This window comes from Corvus kubaryi, unplaced genomic scaffold, assembly GCF_017639235.1.
Source record: "Corvus kubaryi isolate FWS band 111438036 unplaced genomic scaffold, C.kubaryi_AGA036_p1.0 37394, whole genome shotgun sequence".
In the NCBI taxonomy this organism is placed as follows: domain Eukaryota; kingdom Metazoa; phylum Chordata; class Aves; order Passeriformes; family Corvidae; genus Corvus; species Corvus kubaryi.
Genome location: NW_024581133.1, coordinates 16,934,371 through 16,954,297, shown reverse-complemented (window position 1 = coordinate 16,954,297; position 19,927 = coordinate 16,934,371). Strand labels below are relative to the sequence as shown.

General features: G+C 39.0%; 1 protein-coding gene across 12 annotated transcripts in view; it reads left to right on the top strand.

Moving 5' to 3' along the window:
• Nucleotides 1–19,927, top strand: part of HERC1 (HECT and RLD domain containing E3 ubiquitin protein ligase family member 1) — a 102,454-nt gene that overhangs the window by 66,442 nt on the left and 16,085 nt on the right. For 5 of the 12 annotated variants that reach the window (XM_042039509.1, XM_042039508.1, XM_042039516.1 and 2 more), the window contains exons 33-55: nt 19–129; nt 211–387; nt 1,013–1,252; nt 1,447–1,530; nt 2,010–2,530; nt 4,047–4,822; nt 5,521–5,719; nt 6,654–6,814; nt 7,984–8,100; nt 8,279–8,510; nt 9,223–9,347; nt 9,599–9,819; nt 11,014–11,282; nt 11,801–11,853; nt 13,085–13,285; nt 13,918–14,092; nt 14,279–14,549; nt 14,942–15,155; nt 15,896–16,152; nt 16,681–16,808; nt 18,008–18,135; nt 18,701–18,901; nt 19,731–19,861. In XM_042039509.1, the coding sequence (XP_041895443.1) occupies nt 19–129; nt 211–387; nt 1,013–1,252; nt 1,447–1,530; nt 2,010–2,530; nt 4,047–4,822; nt 5,521–5,719; nt 6,654–6,814; nt 7,984–8,100; nt 8,279–8,510; nt 9,223–9,347; nt 9,599–9,819; nt 11,014–11,282; nt 11,801–11,853; nt 13,085–13,285; nt 13,918–14,092; nt 14,279–14,549; nt 14,942–15,155; nt 15,896–16,152; nt 16,681–16,808; nt 18,008–18,135; nt 18,701–18,901; nt 19,731–19,861 (4,992 nt within the window). The remainder of the gene's footprint in view (nt 1–18; nt 130–210; nt 388–1,012; nt 1,253–1,446; nt 1,531–2,009; nt 2,531–4,046; nt 4,823–5,520; nt 5,720–6,653; nt 6,815–7,983; nt 8,101–8,278; nt 8,511–9,222; nt 9,348–9,598; nt 9,820–11,013; nt 11,283–11,800; nt 11,854–13,084; nt 13,286–13,917; nt 14,093–14,278; nt 14,550–14,941; nt 15,156–15,895; nt 16,153–16,680; nt 16,809–18,007; nt 18,136–18,700; nt 18,902–19,730; nt 19,862–19,927) is intronic. The other 7 variants (XM_042039518.1, XM_042039517.1, XM_042039512.1 and 4 more) reach the window with 6 other exon arrangements.

Sequence of the window (19,927 nt, the reverse complement as noted above, 5' to 3'; positions counted from 1 at the left end):
TCTGTCCCAATGCCCCAGGTTGTTGAACGATTGTTCTCACTTCTGTCGGACTGCATGTGGGAGACTCCGATAGCCCAGGCCAAACATGCAATTCAAATAAAGGAGAAAGAGCAAGAAATGAAGCTCCAGGTAACAATGCTTGTACTTTGACTCATGTCTGAATGCAGCTGAATTACATTTACCACAAATATTTTGTCCTATTTCTGGTAGAAGCAAGGAGAGTCTGAGGATGAAGATGAGAATCTTCCCATCCAGGAAGTGTCCTTTGATCCTGAGAAAGCTCAGTGCTGCATAGTGGAGAATGGGCAGATTCTGACTCATGGAAGTGGAGGCAAAGGATATGGTTTAGCATCCACTGGAGTTACTTCTGGGTGTTACCAGTGGAAGGTAGGTTGCATAAACGGGAATTTCTTACCTTCTCTCACATTGTTTTGGAAAAGTGCTATGATTTATTAACAGCAGCTGCCTGTGCTTTTCGCTTATGACAAGATTCTTGAGTAAATTGCAGTGTTGCATTTATTGTTGGACTCCATGATCTTAAGGATCTTCTTCAACTTAAATAATTCTGTGATTTTCAATCCAAAGGGAAGAGTTTGTGGCTGCTTTGAGTGCTGGAATTTTGAGTATTTCAACACACGCTGGAGACTCTGAATGCGTGGTGTGTATTTCTAGTGGTAATGGTACTTGTCCCTAAGGTCCATAGTCAGCATGCATGTGCAGTTTTGCAAAACCTACCTACTGAATTATGTAGATTTAGGATTTTCTTTTTGTAGAAAAGCATTTCACAAAGACACATCGGCCTGACTACAAGAACAGTGTTTAATACATCATTTGGAGTGGTTTTTTTAATGGTTTTACCATATAAACTTACTATTTTTCTTACTAGAAGCTTCTGTGAAAAACAGTTAAGAGTAGACATACATATGTATAAGGAAGATTTTCATTTCTTTGTTGTGTAAAAGTCTATATTCCTGATTTTTTTTTTCCCCCGTGTGTGTGTTTTGCCTGCTAGTTCTACATTGTGAAGGAGAACCGAGGCAATGAAGGCACTTGTGTGGGAGTGTCTCGCTGGCCAGTGCATGACTTCAACCATCGCACTACCTCAGATATGTGGCTCTACAGAGCCTACAGTGGCAACCTCTATCACAATGGAGAGCAGACTTTGACTCTGTCAAGCTTTACCCAAGGAGATTTCATCACATGTGTGTTAGATATGGAAGCAAGAACTATTTCCTTTGGTAAAAATGGAGAGGTATTTAACATCAGTTGGTTTTTTGGTGGTTTTTTTGTAATGGTAATATGGCATGGATAAGCATTAGAGTTAAAACATGTGGCAGTTTCAGAACTTAGAAGATTTATAATACAGACATAACTTCTTTATGTTTCATGTTTTTGCTTGTTGAGGTGTTCTAAGATTGAAGGAGTTTTGTTCTATTTCTTCACTAGGAGCCAAAACTAGCTTTTGAAGATGTAGATGCAGCTGAGTTATACCCTTGTGTTATGTTCTATAGCAGTAACCCAGGAGAGAAGGTAACTTAAATGTTTGTCTGTGTAGGCATATTGGTTTTGGCTGGGATAAAGTCAGTATTTACCATAGCAGCCTGTATGGTGCTGCTTTGAATTACTGACCAAAACAGTGTTGGTCATACACAGTGTTTTAACTACTGTAATCTATTGTAAATTTAAGATATATTTTATTGCTTAGAATAAATTGAAAGACTTAGTGTTCTACACAAAAATTCTATTCCCCAGAAACCAAGGAGAATGTGGTATTAGGATTTCTAGATAGTCTTGTGTGAGAAACCGTGAAATACATAATTTTGGCATCGTTGAATCTGAAGGATGGAGGTTTTGCTCAGTGTTAAGGTGGATTTCCTAGGGGTTCCAGGGGGAAAAAAAAAGACAATGCTAGTAACTATTTCTATTCAGCAGGAGACTCCTGTATTTATAAGAGCTTATTCGGGTATGTTGATTAGATAACTTGTAAATTGTTCTCTTCAAACACTTAGGTGAAGATCTGTGATATGCAGATGCGTGGGACACCAAGAGATTTGCTGCCTGGTGACCCCATCTGCAGTCCTGTTGCTGCAGTGCTGGCAGAAGCCACGATCCAGCTCATTCGCATCCTGCATCGCACAGACCGCTGGACACACTGCATTAATAAAAAAATGATGGAAAGACTGAATAAAATCAAAACATGTCTTAAGGAAGCAGGTCAAAAACTGAAGAAAAGTCGCTCTGTTCAAAGCCGAGAAGAGAACGAGGTGAGAGAGGAGAAAGAAAATAAAGAGGAGGAGAAAAGCAAACATAGCCGATATGGCCTGGCAGAGCTTTCAGAGCTGCAGCTGAAGATGCTCTGTGTGGAGGTGTGGCCTGTTCTAGCAGTCATTGGTGGAGTGGATGCTGGGCTCAGAGTTGGAGGTCGATGTGTCCACAAGCAAACAGGCCGTCATGCCACCCTGCTGGGAGTGGTGAAGGAGGGCAGTACCTCTGCCAAGGTCCAGTGGGATGAAGCAGAGATTACAATCAGGTATGCCCATTTCCTATGCTTTTCACAGTCTAGTAGTAGTGGTTTCTGGCTGGAAATCTTCAGAGGTAACATATACTTTATATTAGAGCCATGCTGATCAATTACTTTAAGTTTAGACTTCAGTTGTATTGAAATTAATGCTGCCTTGAAGTAGTGTTCATTCATTTTCCCATCTGCCTTAAAGAGCTCAAGGCTGGAAGGAGATGCTCCTTTTTCCACCTGTCTTGCAGACATGCATTCAGAGGGAAAGCACCTGGAAGGAAACTGAAATGAAGCTTCTCTGAGCTTCTTGCTGCTCTCATAGGAATTGCCTGTGTTTTTGTGTGGAAAAGAGTTGATTAACTTAATTTCTTTAACTCCTTCTGCCTATAGCTGAGGTAGTCTTTTGAAGAAGTTGAGCAGTGATTTTTTTTTTCCCCTACCAGTTACAATTATGTTCTGAAATAGCCAAGGTCACTTTACACTTAGAGCTGTTGCAGCATTATGTCTGTTTTGTCTTTGCAAAGGCTGTTGTCACTTTGACTAAATATACTGAAGTGCAATTGATTTAGTTCCAGATACAAATTCTTTCAAGTATGCCCATGTGACAGTATAGCCTTAAAGTAAGAGTGCCCTTAAAACAATTCAAAGCTTTATTTGAGTGAAGTGGAACAGCACTTGAACATAGGCAAGCTTTTGGTAAAGCATTTAATTAGGTTCATTTTATACCTTCTTAATTAAAACCAGCCTAAAGCTTGCTTTTATTTTTAGGTATACGTTTACATTGTAAGATGTGAAAACTTTTTGGGATAATAAAAGGAAGATTTAAAAGTCATTTATCTGCTGGATATATGGAAAATACAGGTGTATGGAAATACAGGCTGGTGAATTTTTGTCCTGTTTCAAGTGAAAATTAGTCAAGTGTAACAGTCCTAGATAGTACCAGCAAATATCACTGAGTATAGATGGACAGATACATAAATGTGTGTGTTAGGTTTTCTAACCCGTGTTTTTTAAAGGTCACTGTCCTCGCCAGGTGATCTGTCCTGACACACCAGAGACAGAATTGTCCTGAGATATTCAGTAGTGTGCTCCTGGTGATGAGTAGCTGAGGTCAATCAAAGCTTTTCCTTAATGTTTAAAAAGTTTTCTTTATAAGCTTTTAAACCTGTTCAGATTCAGGTATGATGATAATATTTACCTTAAGGTAATTTTTCTTAGTAAAAGTCTGTTACATATTTCTAGTAAATAGTATATCCAGAGGCTGTGTCAGCACAGAATGGATAGGTTCTGTGGGGCTTCTGCATTTCAGTGTTTGTTGTTGAAAACCTGTGTATGCTTTGTTGCATTTGCTTTGAAACCATATCTCCCTGTTTTCTGATCATAACCTCATTTTCCCCTATTTGCATTTAATTTTTAGAATTGGTTTGTTTTATTAAATATATTTTACATCTTATTTGCCTACATTATTTCCTGTACTTTCCTCCTGTCTCTCCCTCACTTGCTTTTTCCTGTGTCATTCTGATCTTTATTAAAGCTTCCCAACTTTTTGGTCGCCTAGTGATACTCCATTGTATAATCTGGAGCCCTGTGAACCACTGCCTTTTGATGTTGCAAGATTTCGTGGGCTGACAGCTACTGTGTTGCTGGACCTTACCTATCTGACTGGCATTCATGAAGATACAGGAAAGCAAAGCACCAAGAGACACGAGAAAAAACACAGACATGAATCTGAAGATAAAGGGGAGATGGACCAGAAAATGGAGGGTGATGTTGGATCAGATACACGATTAGGCCAAAGTGCTGATGATAACAAAGGACATGGTGCTACAACCTCTAAGTCGGAAAATGAAATTGTTTCCTTTTCTTTAGAACCATCAACACTAGGTATGGAATCCCAACACCAACCTGCTGAGGGAAGAAAAAAGAATCATGAACACACCCCAAGAAGTCACGATATAGTGCAGTCAGAAATTCGAGCTGTACAGCTGTCTTACCTTTACCTTGGTGCTATGAAGTCGCTTAGTGTTCTTCTTAGTTGTAGTAAGTATGCTGAGCTGCTGTTAATACCCAAAGTACTGGCAGAAAATGGTCACAACTCTGACTGTGCCAGTTCCCCAGTGGTTCACGAGGACGTGGAGATGCGAGCTGCGCTGCAGTTCCTGATGCGGCACATGGTGAAACGGGCGGTCATGCGCTCGCCCATCAAGAGAGCGCTGGGGCTGGCGGACCTGGAGCGGGCACAAGCCATGATCTACAAATTAGTGGTTCATGGGCTGCTGGAGGACCAGTTTGGTGGCAGACTTAAACAAGGTACCTTTTCAAAATTAGTATAAAATTACTAGTAACGATGATAATACAATTAACATAGTCTTGTCATTTTGTAGTTGTTATAATTCAGGGGAATCTTAATCGGACAGAGAAATTTAGCAAAGCTCTGTTTACTGTTTTAAAGATATTATACTGACATTTTGCCTTTTTTCTAATTCCTTATTCTAATAAAAAGTGAATGCATATCAATCAGAAATTAAAGGTTTTAGTATGTCTCTAATACTTCTGAAAACGAGCAGTACTGTATATACTTCTCAGGAGGATTTGCACTTCTAAACCAACATACAAAAGCCTTAAAAATGCCACTCATACAGCTGAGTTAAAAATAGCTTTATAGTTAATCATCTCTATTTCTATATCTAAGACCTCTTCCCCTTTTGCCTGTTTTGAGAGTAATCGTAGCTGTTACAACCATAAATCTGAATATCATAAAGTCTGGCATAAGTAAGTGGTTTGTTTGCTATTTACCTTGTATCGCTGTGAGAACAGCAAGAGCTCCTGGTGTGATTTCTGTACACAAGTCCATGAGTTAGTGGCAGATTTTGCACACCCCTTTCTTTCTCTGGGGTGAATTCTAAATAACGGTAGTTGGTTTTGAAAGTTAAAAGTTTAGCCATGGTTACTATTTTGATCTACACAATTATATGAATGTTGCTGTAACATCCTTTTTTCTCTTGCAGAAGTGGAGCAACAAGTAGAAGAAGGCGACCAGTCTCAGCAAGCCCAAACACCAGTTACAACCAGCCCTTCTGCTTCTAGCACAACGTCTTTCATGAGCAGCTCTCTGGAGGATACCACCACTGCTACTACTCCAGTAACAGATACAGAAACAGTTCCAGCTTCAGAATCACCTGGTGTTATGCCTCTCAGTCTCCTGAGGTAAAATACCCTATCAGCATATATGATTCTGCGGGTGTAGGGAGCCAGGTGTCTGGTTTATATAGAATACATGTCTTTAGCTGCCTAAGCCTTTGAAAATGCTGTCAAGACCTGCCTCTGCAGAGGACACAGTTTAATGGTACTTTGCCTTGCAGGTTTTCAGTTTTTTATTTGAAAGCTGTTAAGCTTTTGCTATACACTGTATCTAAATGCAATACCTGAATTCTTTAAGGAGAAAATTCTCTCCTCAAGTTGTCCTTCAGTTTTCATGTTTATTTGGTACATGAGTTTAAATTATAGATCTCTGAGTTCAGAGTTTAAATTATAAATCTCTGAAATTCTAGATTTTTCATGAATGTTCATTTGGTTCTCAAACTAGAATAGATCTTAGTTGGTAGGTAACATCCTGTAAGCTAAGATGTTGTTTCAGCTTACCCTTACATACTGAAATGGAAGATAAACTACTGAATTTGCAGAGGCAATTTGTGTTGTTAAAGGAAATCTGCTTTACTTCTCATAGAATCCTTTTCTACGTTTATTAATTCTCAGATGTTTTGCAGATATAATCTGATAAGAGCCAGAACAATGTCTTCCTACTAGGACAGTGAAAATCAAATACTCACCTGATTTGTTAGTCAGCCTGAATTCTGAACACACCATGGAAGTGGGAAAAATGTTTATTTATCTTTTATCTCTTAGGACAGCTCCTGGTCTGTGAGGGGTTTTTTTATGTGCATGCTTAGAACTTAACTGTACAGATAAAGTTGGTAGGAATGAGCTGTTGCCTCAATGTATGTGTTGAGTCTTACCCTTACAAAACGCAATTGCATAAAGTAGGATTTGCCAAGTGCACTCTAATTTGATGTATTTCTTCTGTCAGACCTTCCTCAGCATAGTTCTGTTTAATATCAGTGTGCACTGTTCTTTTTTCAAGGCAAATGTTCTCCAGTTATCCTACTACAACTGTACTTCCAGCACGACGTGCTCAGACTCCCCCAATATCTTCTTTGCCAACCTCTCCTTCTGATGAAGTTGGAAGGAGACAAAGTTTGACTTCTCCAGATTCCCAGTCTGCAAGGCCTGCCAATCGCACAGGTAAACTTGTCAGTGTAATAGAAATGGGGACAAGTTAGGAAAGTCACAGGAGTTATGGGGCTGTGTTTTAAGGGATGGAAACGCAACACAATTTCTTTTTAAGGCAGACTAAGATGCAAAGCATTGTTGAAAACCTTTTAGTGACTTATCTTAGGACAAAAGAATATGGATTATTAGCTGTAGGCTTTATCAAGCAAATGACATGAGTTTTTAAAAGCTGTGGATTGGATTACGAACTGCATGTATAAAACAATAATGAAGTATAATTCATAATTACTTCAAAACGTTCATCTGATTTGAGCTTGTTTCCTTGATTGTGTGCTGCTGCTAAGTGCACTAATTTTCTAGCTTTTGTTAGATCACATACCACAAAGAAAACAGGAATTGATGTATTTTATGGTACATGCACCAGTACTTTTTATTCTTGCCTTTACATCTGTGTTATTAGTTGGGGGGTTTAGTGGTTCATGTGTTGCATAGCAACTGATGTGCTCAGTTTCACATCTCATTTTTTTTTTCTTTTTGATTTAATTATGAGATGATGTACTTCTAGTCACAATAGTGTCTTTACAACAGTGTTTGTTTGATAGTACATTTTTGCCTTCACTGATGAGACATCACTTTTATGGCAAGTCATAAAAGTTTTCTGTAGAAACTGTGGGTTTGGGGCAGTAACTGACCTCTTCAGAGTCCCTTGAATGACTCTCTGCACAGCCATCATACAGCCATCATCCACAAAGAGATTTTTCAGATACCTTCCCAGTTTAGCTGAGGTCTCTTTCTGTACCGTAAGAGGAATATATAGTGATCTCACCATTTGGGAATCTTCAATGATTTGGACAAGGATAACTTTATCTAGACTACATAAATATAGATCAAATAGATAATTTAATACAGTTAAAAATGAAAACAATAGAAATTGCTTAAATAGTTCTTTGCATATTATCAGTATCCTACTTGATCAAAAAGTCAACAATCTGTGTTTCAAAGGAGAATGAATACCATCTGGTTTTGTTACAGAAAGTATCTTACCTTGTGGAATGTAGTTGAGAGAAAAGTTGAGAGCAATTATTCCCTTAGTTGAAGCTGATCTATCAAAGTAAGGTTTAATGAAGTAACACTAGAGAAAGACTTATGTGCTTTACATTTATCATTTTCTGTCTCTTAAGCTTTGTCTGATCCAAGCAGCCGACTTTCAACATCCCCTCCTCCTCCAGCCATTGCTGTTCCCTTGCTAGAAATGGGGTTCTCCCTCAGGCAAATTGCAAAAGCTATGGAAGCTACAGGTAATCTATAGCTATAATAACAGTTTAACTGAAAAACTGGATACACGTGAAACACTTGTTTTCCAATAGAATATGTAATTTTTAAGTTCTATAACCATTTCTGTGGAAAAATTGATTGCTTTTTTTGTAACCATAAGTGCTAAAATACAGTTCCAAAGTGTGGTTTTCCTGCTTTCAGGTGCCAGAGGAGAAGCAGATGCACAGAATATCACAGTGCTGGCTATGTGGATGATTGAGCACCCTGGAAATGAAGATGATGAGGAGCCCCAGTCAGAGGGGACTGCAGAATCACGGCATGGGACAATCGTCTCTGGAAGTGGTGGGAAATCTGGTGATCATTGCTATTTGCAGTCTCCAGGTGATATCCCTTCTGCTGATGCCACTGAAATGGAGGAAGGCTTTAGTGAGAGGTGAGATAATTATCTTGTAATTGATTGTAATGTGTTCCTGAAACTGGAAATCTCACTAATTCATTGTTGCTGACAGAGTGCTACTTTGTAATGCAGCTTTAGAATTTTGTTACAGCATGAGTAGAAGGAAAGATGTAATTGAATTAGCTGTACATGGTGCATTTATTTTCCAGTACTATTTGTGTGCAGAACTGGGGAAGAATGTAACTGAGCATGTTTTCTTCACTACAAAAAAAAGAAAAGAATGAAAAAATTGAGGGCTTATAGTTGCATTTTAACTAAAAGACGTAGTAATAAAGCAAAATTCCATTAAATTCATGTTTTGGCAAATTCATGTGTAAGGCCAAAGGCAAATGGACTCAGCCAGCAACAACAGAGATGTTGATTTTATTTCTTTGAAAGAGGAGAAAAAACTAATTCAAGCTGAATTAACCTAGTATAAAATGAGTGCTCTGCAAAGTTTCTGCCGTGCTTAGGCACTCTGGAAGATCAAATAGGTGTTGACATGGCTGCACCTAATTTGTTTGAAGTAAATCTCACAGTCTAAAAGACAGTATATATGTGCTCATTGAAACTGAAGATTCTTGAATTCCAAATTCTTTTTTTTTCTTCCATTAAAGAAAGGAAAAAATGCTAATAAATATGACGTAGTTACTGTATGCGGTTGTTTAAAACTTGGTTTGATTCACCTGTAAATTACAAATCCCTGTAGCCCTGATAATATGGATCATGTGGATAATGCAGCTGCAGCAAGTGGACCTCCCTCTCGAAGTCGGTCGGCTGTCACACGCAGACACAAATTTGATTTAGCTGCCCGAACGTTGCTGGCACGTGCTGGTAAGGGACTGAAAGAATTCCAAGGGCTTTGCTTATCCAGGAAAGAATAGGAGCGGGGCTGGGACTTAGCATGACATCTAGAAAACTCCTTCTCATATATGTGCCAACATATATTTAAGAGTTTTATGTGGTTATAAGTAGATTGTTTAGCAGAAGAGTTGAAAACAAAAAGGAAATTGAAAGTACAGCCATCTTTCTGCCATGGAAAATAAAAGCCCTGCTTTCCTTTTTCTCTCTTTTCCTACCTTGAGCGGGATTGTATCGCTCAGTGCAGGCCCACAGGAACCAGAGCCGCAGGGAAGGGATCTCCTTGCAGCAAGATCCAGGGACACTGTATGACTTCAACTTGGATGAGGAGTTGGAGATTGACCTTGATGATGAAGCAATGGAAGCTATGTTTGGGCAAGACCTGGCTAGTGATAATGATATTCTGGGAATGTGGATCCCAGAGGTACTGGATTGGCCTACCTGGGTGTGTGTGACTGCAGCGGGGGCTGCTTTAACTTACTGCTTTCTGCATGCTTATATTTTTAAATTTAAAGTAACATGTGTATGCTTATAGCCTGTTTGAAAATATCTTACTAAGTGCCAGCAATGCTTAAAATCATCTTGTATTCCATAGCATCCCTTTCAGATTAAAAATAGTGATTTCTTGTGCTTCTTGCTCTGCACTTCCACATGTATGTAGTTTTTCTTCTCCCTTCCCTGAAAGATGAGAACAGAACCTGTATAGTTGTTCTGATGATACCAATTAGAAATCAAGTAGGTGTCCCAGGTGGCTTAGCTGTGTGAGATAACGAACACAGTTGTAAATGTTTCTTCTACTGCTACTACTAATAGTAGTTGATCTGTAGCAACATAATTTGCACTTAAATCAGTTTTTCTTAATTTAATTGTGCCATGTATTTCATTCTCTGGGAAGGATGTGGTGACAGTCCTCACTGAATTGTTGTATAGAGCACTAAAAATCTATTTGGTGGTGGAAAACAAATATAATGACAGTGGTTTGTTAATCTTTGGATTATCTGTGTCAAATTAGACAATCAACCCAAAAGACTCAGCTTTTCATCTCCTAATTATGATGTTACCTGGCTTTGATATGGAAGCAAGTTTCAGGATGCATATTGAATTTTTCGGAGCACTCGTTTCACTTAAACATCTCAATGAAATTACTGACTTTGGACAGGAATATAATTATGAAAAACTAACTTCATATTGAGATAAAACCTTGGTATTTATTGACACAAATGGTAATTGTTGTTGCTCAGTAAATGTAAAATCTGATTGTCTGAAACCGAAAAGGATCCTTTTCCTTTATATATCTGGTTTCAGACAAGTTCTGAGGAGAACCAGATAAAGAGAGTGTTGAATGTGACAGGGTTACGAATGAAAAGTTATACTGTCAAGAATTTTGAGTCAATCTAAAATTAAATAGGAAATTATCTCCTCTGAAACTTTACTTCCAAATATTTTTCCTGTTCTGAGGTGGTCATCATTATGTCATAAATTGTATGTTTCTGCTTTGCTTTTGTACAAGTCAACCATATAAATATCGCTCAGTGATAGAAATGTGCAGGGACATCCACCTAAGAATATTGGCATGTTTTATATCTAAGGTGCAGACACTTATTCTGTACAAATAATTTGTGAAAATCTTACTGTGCAGCACGTTTGTGAATCTGAGGACAGAGAAGAAGTAGTGGTTTGTGAGCTGTGTGAATCCAGCGTGGTCAGCTTCAACCAGCATATGAAGAGGAACCACCCTGGCTGCGGCCGCAGCGCCAATCGCCAGGGCTACCGCAGCAACGGCTCCTACGTGGACGGCTGGTTCGGGGGGGAGTGTGGCAGTGGAAATCCCTACTACTTACTGTGTGGCATGTGCAGAGAGAAATACCTAGCCCTGAAGAGTAAATCTAAAACATCAACCTCTGAAAGGTACAGAAATATAAGACAGTGGATAAAGAAAGGAAACGAAACATGTTTACCAGCCATCATCATTTTAAGAATTTGATTTAAGAGATAAGAATTCCTAGCACGGTTTTCTGATACTTAAAATCGTTCTCTGTATTCAAAAAATGCATATTTAGAAAAAAAAAAAAGGTTGACTTGATATTTCTGGTTTTTAAGTTAAAAACAAGGAATAATTTCTTGGGATGTTGCCTACTACCTAGTGACTTTTGAAAACTCTCTATGAATTTTGTCTGACAGTTCCAATATTTTCTTATGGACTTCTACACATTAGTACTGCAAAGTGCTTGTGTCTCCACACACACTTTCGGAAGCCGTCTTACCTGTTTCTCTTTCCTCTGTTACTAGACATTTCTAGAATCATTCGTAAATACATGTAGACCTAACAGTAAAGTTAGACTAAATAGGGAACCAAATTTAAAATTATGTGTATTTACAAAATATTAGAGCCGCTCAGTAATTTTCTTTGTTATTTTTTCATACAGGTACAAAGGCCAGGCTCCTGATCTAATAGGTAAACAAGACAGTGTCTATGAAGGTATGTTTTTAAGTTGCATGGGGTTTTGTTTTTTCTAAAAGGTACTTTCATGCAAATAAACCTGAAGGTGTATTTTAAAATCTCTTCCAGTTAGATACAATATTTTAGTTTTGGGGATTTTTTTAGTTCAAATCAGAAAAAAAAAATCAGTGACTTCTTTCCCCTGTCTTTCGTGTAAGCAGCTGAAATGGCAAATACCTAGCTTGGGGTGATAAGGTGTTGTGAGGAGATGTTACATCCAGAGCTGCACATACTAAATTTTATGTTCAAATATCTTTCTTCAGCTGCCTTTGCGGGAGAAATAAATTAGTGTAAGTTGGTGTCCCAAAACACTGCCACAACAAGAACTCTTGTTCTTAATTTTTCTTCCTTTGTCCGAGCTGAGAGTGTCCTGAGGGTGGCTTTCACTTTAAACAGATTATTTCTGGTGTCTGTAGCAAACCTGTCTTGGGTGATTCTTTGATTCTGGTCCTTTCTGTAGCTCCTGTGATCACAACTGAGTGATTTACCACATTTGTCTATTTGAGACAATGTGAGTGCTACAGTACTTAGGGCAAGTCTGTCTGCTGTAGATCAAAGGTGTTCTGATTCTACTGTGTGTGGAGGGAGACAGAGCAGGAGAGATCAGTAAATGTAAGCTGACTTGTGTGTGAATGGTTGGCAAGTGAAGGAAGTGCCTCACTGAATTGCAGTTAAAGTGGTTTTCTTTGTTGTTTGGGGTTTTTTTATTCCCTGGGAAGGAAAAGCAAGCCTGGGTGTTCAGTTATAATTCATGAACTAATGCATGCTTTTTTGATAAATATGAAGACCAGAAATTTTCTAACATCTGTCTTTACTATTCGGTCCTTTGGAATATGCACTTGTTACCATGATTTAAAGTACAACTGTATGTCAGCACTTTTCACTATATTCCAGGTGTTGGAGCTGTCTTGTGCTGTATGTGATGACCTCTAATGTCTGTGTTTTTAAAGACCAGCTAGTTTGGTACTTCAGAGAATCTTCCTTAAAGCTGCAGTGTAAAGATCAATTTGAATAGAGAGGGGCAAGAACAGGATTTTGTTTTTCTGATTTACTTTGTTGTGCCTATGTCAACATCAGATGAGTTTTTAATGCCTACTGTGCTGCAGATTACAGTACACATTTCATATCTTGTACTGTTCTTTTAATTAATTGAAATTATTTAATATTTGAGCTTTTGTAACCAAGCCTAATTATATTTCTCCAATTCTAGAAGACTGGGACATGTTAGATGTGGATGAAGATGAAAAGCTGACAGGAGAAGAGGAGTTTGAATTACTGGCTGGGCCTCTTGGGTTAAATGATCGACGCATTGTGCCCGAACCCGTTCAGTTCCCTGACAGTGACCCTCTGGGTGCTTCAGTTGCAATGGTGACAGCCACCAACAGTATGGAAGAAACATTGATGCAAATAGGTACATTTAAAATGCATTTCATTTAAAGAAATAATGATAATAACAATAGCAGTAGCAACAACAGTAACGATACATGATAATGATATCACCACCTCCTCTACTTTGGTGTGGTTTTTCTAGGGCCAAGCCAGGAACATTGTGACAGTATTTTCTGCCTCCCACCACGAGGAAGTGAAGACTGGCTCTAAATTGTCCTTTTGTTACAGGAAAATTAGAGAGAGGAGTGTGAGGCATTATGAATTGGCAGAAGGCTTGAATTTTGCCAATAAAACTTACTACTGTAGTCAAACAATAGATGCCAGTAACATAATTTGCAGAACTCAATGAATGGGTTTTTTGAGTTGGGACTTAAAAGTAGTCCCTTCTGATGGAAGAGGGAATCAGAGGAACTAAAATTAACTTGAGTATGTCAGGTTGTGTTCATGTCTCTTTGAAAATAAGGAATAATTAATTCATGGAGTGTATTTCAGGAGTGTTATTTTCATCTCAGTCATTATCATTGTAGTTTTGTATGTATGAAATACTGAAAAATGAATGAGTAATTTAGGCCAGCTTTGCTTCTGTGCTTATTACTGTATGATAATGTTTTGTTTTTTCTTTAAACACTAATGCAAATCATCATTATTTCCAAGGCTGTCATGGCTCAATAGAAAAAAGTTCTTCTGGCAGGATAACCTTAGGAGAACAAGCAGCTGCCCTGGTAAATCCACACGACCGTGTCATGGCTCTCAGAAGAGTGACAGCTGCTGCGCAAGTGCTCCTGGCAAGAACAATGGTTATGAGAGCTCTCTCACTTCTGTCTGTCAGGTTTGTGGCATCCTTGGCAACACTTCCACTTTTCCTTTTGTAGCCAGTTACCCAGTTCTGTTTTAGAAGGATGCAGTTTTAAACTCATTGGGGAAGCGATTCTCATTTCTGTACTTACATAATGCTGCGAAGAGAAAAATTGTTCATCGATTTTGGTTTTTTGAGCTTTTATATCTGTTTCCACAGTGGTTCCAGTTGTAGCCTGGCAGCTGGCCTTGAATCCTTGGGATTAACAGACATCCGCACGTTGGTTCGTTTGATGTGCCTGGCGGCAGCGGGGAGAGCAGGCCTGTCCACGAGCCCATCCACGGTGTCCAGCTCGACAGAGAGATCCAGGGGCATCCACAGCAAAACCAGCAAGCCCATCTCTTGCCTTGCCTACCTGAGCACTGCGGTTGGCTGCTTGGCATCAAACACTCCCAGTGCTGCAAAGCTGCTGGTGCAGTTATGTACACAGGTAGGACTTCAGTACTTACTTGAGACTACTTTGATTATTTGTGCTTTCACCTTCTCAACTGGGGTGAGACTGCCCTCAGTTTGAGGATCCTCCTTAGAGTCCTTGTTCATGGCTTTGCACCAGGGGTATGTTTGACTGTTGGTAAAAATCAAGTAACTGTATGTGTCTTTGCTGAGTACTCTCTTCAAGTGGGGAAAATGGATGTGCTTTTTGTGTTCATAGGGTTTTTCTGTTAAGGTTTTGGTTTTTTAATTGAGTCAATTTTATGTGGAGCACAGGGAAAAAAAAAAGGAAAAGCTGTAACACTACGCACAATTTATGCAACTAAAAATATTTATAAATTTGATAGTTCTGTTTGTTCTGATTATTTATCATCAATTATTTCTTTTTAGAATTTGATTTCTGCAGCAACTGGTGTGAACTTGACAACAGTTGATGATCCAATTCAGAGAAAATTTTTGCCAAGTTTTTTAAGAGGAATTGCAGAAGAAAACAAACTTGTCACATCTCCAAATTTTCTGGTTACTCAAGCACTTGTAGCATTGTTGGCAGACAAAGGGGCCAAACTGAGGCCAAACTACGATAAAGCTGAAATTGAAAAGAAAGGTATGATACAACTTTGTTTTTAAATATTATTCACTAGATCTTCAGTTCCTCATTTATATATAAAGGAGAGACTTACTAGAATAATGTACAAAGCGATACACTCTTAAAGATGTACAAAACCTGTTTTGATCAAAGGAATGTTACAGTTTATGACACACATTTTACTTAAAAATACGGTCTTATTCCATAATTGTATCTTTTACCACTTTAAAATATAGTCTGAGCATGCATTCAAAGCCATAGAGCTGAAACATCGAGCCTTGTTGTGCCTCCTGATGAAATTAAGGAGGCTAACAGCTGATTGCTGCTCCCCAAGTGCAGTCCTGTGTCTGAGGCAGAAATTTGTGCTGCCTCTGCTTCCAGGGAGCCACAGAGCAACAGCTGTGCCTTCCCCCAGGCTATTGCTGTGATGGAGAGAGAAGGATAGGGCAGTGACAGTGGCAGGTCTCTGTCAGAGGAGGTTTTTCCTGTTCAGAAAGCACTCACTCTTTGACCAACCATTTTCCATGTGGTGGAAATAAGGCTATTTATAATTCTATTCTTAAGGTTCTTTTTGTGAAAATTGAACTGGGGTTATTTTGCTATTAGTATCAGAAGAGTGTTTTTACTATAGTTCACATGATTGCAACGTTGTGCTAAGATGCTTGTTAATCTCTTTCTGGAAATGCTGGCTATTGCTGTGTTCCTGTAACTCTGTGTGGTACTCATCTAGGCATCGTCTCACTGTTTTGTCTAAGCAGGTTTAATTGCCCATTTGTATGCCCATCCTTCCTATGATCCCTCTGCTGTAGGCCCTCTGGAGCTGGCTAACGCGCTGGCCGCGTGCTGCCTGTCGTCGCGCCTGTCATCGCAGCACCGGCAGTGGGCGGCGCAGCAGCTCGTGCGCACGCTGGCCGCGCACGACCGCGACAACCAGAGCGTGCCACAGACCCTCGCCGACATGGGTGGAGACCTGCGCAAGTGCTCTTTCATCAAGCTCGAGGCTCACCAGAACAGGGTAAGCGTGAACCGCCCGGGACCACATCCACTGTGATGCTCTCCTTGGCAGAGGAAAATAGTATTGTTTTAAAAATACACTGACTGAAATGATTTTCCACATCATTTTTGAGATGAATTCCCTCAAAATTCTTTGGAGATTAAGTTATTGCTTGATTTAAGTTATTGCACCTCTGATGCTTTGAGGCTTCCGTTAAAGGGGTCAGGAAAGTGTTCTTATGGTATATAAAGTCAACAGGATCACTCTGAATAATTCTTAGATCTTAATTTGCATTAATTTTTCTGTCATAGTAGTTAACATTTTTGTGCAGTAGTCTGTGCACTAGCAGCCTCTGGAGCATGGGGCTGTATGAAGCATGGCATCCTTATCAAGCCTGCTTAATTGCAGTAAATAATGCTATAAAAGTAGAAAAATAAATCTAGGTTGGTTGTTACAGTGTATTTCAATACCTGTCTCATTGGTTAGTGTTTGCTTAATATTAGTGAGTTTTAAATTCCAGTTTTTCCTTTATTATTTTGGTATTTGTAGGTCATGACATGTGTTTGGTGCAATAAAAAGGGACTTTTGGCAACGAGTGGAAATGATGGCACCATCAGAGTGTGGAACGTGACAAAGAAGCAATATTCCTTGCAACAGACCTGTGTGCTCAACAAGCTGTAAGTTGTTCTTTACAGCTGCCAGATATTTAGTTTAAGCTGTAATTGTGCAAGATACTGCAGGGTTGGCTGTTCTCATTATCTCCTGCACTTAAAATCTCTCACTTGTTTTCTGTCACTGTTTATGGCGTGCAAAATAAATTAAATAGCTTAAAACTGAACTTAAATATCAGCCTGGTTAGAGTCTCTTTATAGAGATCATGTCAATGCTGTTTAAAAGCATCCTTAATTAATTGATGTAACCCTGGGTTCCTACAGACATGGGTAAAATAATAGGACTGTCATATAGCAGAAAAGGGAATATCAATATCCCTTCAGTGGGTTTCAGTGGACAGCTCCAACATATAACATGATCATTGCAAGTGTGGTCATTTGAGTCAAGTGTGAAAAAAGAATTTTGGCTTCTGAGATACAAGAACTAAATGTTCATGAGTGTCTTGGAAGTACTTTTTTTTTCATTTGGGTGTGTCCAAAAAAGAAGAAAGCAAAAGGAAAGATTGAAATCTAATTCTTTAGTGTAGTATAGGTGAGTTGAACTTGGAAGAATGAAGAAGCGATAGTGAACTACAAGGTTGTTTTGTGACAATTTCTTAGTGGTTGGCTTAGTTCTTGTTTGCTTGCTGATGTTAGATGTGGCCTTAAAAGGAATAACCAGAATACTATAACAGTATTATAAGCCTTCATTGTTCCGGTACTGCAAGCAGTAAAAAATGTGGCTGTTGTGTATGATCTTAAGGGCAATTAAAGGTATCTGTGACCCTGTTACAGTTAGCCAAAGCAGACTTCAAAATTGAATCTTAGAACAGTGTAACAACATTGTGTAACAGGAGGAAGAGTTTAAAGTAGATTTGATAGCAAGATGTGCCTCTTTTATTTCTTATCCGAGCTGTTGTTTCATTTCATGACTTCCCAGAAAAGTTTGCCTTCGCTGAAGATGTCAAATCTGAGAAATAAGTAGGTAAAGGTAAAGAGTTTCTATTTGAAACCTAATTTGAAATATCTTGGAAATAAGTCGTATCTCATTCTGTAACTTAAAGTGGTTTTAGGGGGAATGTCATTCTATGAGCAGAAAAATGTATTATGTAAATCTGCTGCGATGGCAAGACTTCAGGTTCTAGCTCATATATTTTATGAGTTCCAGGTTTTACTGTCTGCTTAAAGGCAATGCCCTCTTAATTTATCTTAATATTCTGTTTCAGAGAAGGTGATTCTGAAGAAAGTCTGGGGTCACCCAGTGACCTTAGTTTATCTCTTGTCTGTTGGAGCATCAGTGGCAAGTACCTGGCTGGAGCTACAGAAAAGATGGTGAACATCTGGCAAGTCAATGGTACGTTCTGAACTGCCTGTGGGGACTTCCTGGTACAGCGTATTCCTAGGGGAGCTGCCAGGTCACTGCATGTTTGTTTACCCCAGTGTTTAACTGCCCAGTTTAAATGCTTAGCATCTCCCACAGTGTCTTGTGAACCTGTTTAAGTAGAGCAAGGCACTAACCCCAAGTGGATGTGTGATACGCACCTTTGAGAGGAAGACTTTTAAACCCTGTAATTGGTAATCTTGGAAGCTTCATTGTGTTGCTTTGCACTTATGAAAGTCACCAGTTACCCTGTGGTAATAGACAATCCCTAAGAAAAGTATAAATTTACTGGGTACTGAAGAATTCAGCTTCCTTCCATAACAAAACTGTCTAACTTGAATGATAATTGAGATTTGTTACCTAGATTTTGTCTGCATAAGTTAGTGAACCACTGAGTTGTATTCTTTTAACTTAGGTGAATTTGTAGTATGTCCTAGGTCTAAATAAGATCTCTTGATTTTCTTTCCCATGGAAAGTATTATTGTTTTCTTTTCTTTATGAAGATGAAGTAGTTTTAAAAGACTTTTTGGTCTCCTAGGAGGAAAAGGCTTATTAGATCTTCAGCCTCACTGGGTATCTGCCCTAGCCTGGCCAGAAGAAGGGCCAGCTGCAGCATGGACAGGGGATGCTCCAGAATTATTGTTAATTGGGCGCATGGATGGATCTCTGGCACTTATTGAAGTCCTGGATATTTCAGCTATGCACCGGGTGGAACTGGAACACTGCTACAGAAAGGATGGTAAGAGACTGGATCAGTACTTGAAATTGAAAGTGTGAACACACTTGGCACTTTTTATTAAGGAAGTATATAATCATTTTTGGTTATTGTTCATGGGATATGATTTCTGGTTCATGGGAGGAGAAGAGTCTATGGGATCTCTGTCTGCACCCTGATTCCCTCACAGCAGAGGCAAACAGTTTGTAGTAACCTGGTAAAAATCCTGCCATTCCTTGCCATTGTGGACAATCAGTAGAGATCCCCTGTAGTGTCTGCTCTGTCTGCATATAGCACGTAGTCAGTGTCATTTGAATTCCTGAATGATTGCCATTTTTCCTTTATAGTTCCAGTCCCAGAGGACATCAAGTAGCACATCTTTGATGGTATTTGTGTGGATATTGCTTCTTCAGTAAGCCTGCAGGGGTTTTTTTGGCAGAATCAAGTGAAGCAGTATCTACTTGCTAAGGAAGGCAAGTTGTTTTCAGAGCATTTTTCAGAAGCCTCTCTCGGATACATGAGATACATGTATAGTATTCAGTCTACCTTTTTTCTTTGCCCTGGTATAGTTGTTTTCACTGTGCCAGGAATATAAATTCCATTTTTTTAATAAAAAGAAGAATTGAGAAAAGTATTACAGAACAATCTCAACAGCTGTTGTTAGTGACACTGAGTTTTATCTTTACCATATAAATTCAAGAAAATTTTCAGACCAAAAGTATGTTAAGTGACATTGGTGGTGGGGGACATTGTTATGCACTTCACAGTTTAGACAACTGCACTGCAAAAACCTCTTCGGCAGGAACGAAGTTCAGTTTAGTTTAATAAATGTTTGTGTTGTCTGTTCATGCAGTGTCTGTCACGTGCCTGGCCTGGTTCAATGAAGACAGACCATTTGCTGTTGGCTATTCAGATGGAAAATTGCTTATAGGAACAAAGGAACCAACTGAGAAAGGAGGAGTCATTCTCATCGATGCGCATAAGGTAGAGCTGGTCTTTTTAAAACTAACGTTGAATTTTTGTAGGTAAAATCTGTTTAAGCTGTTCTCT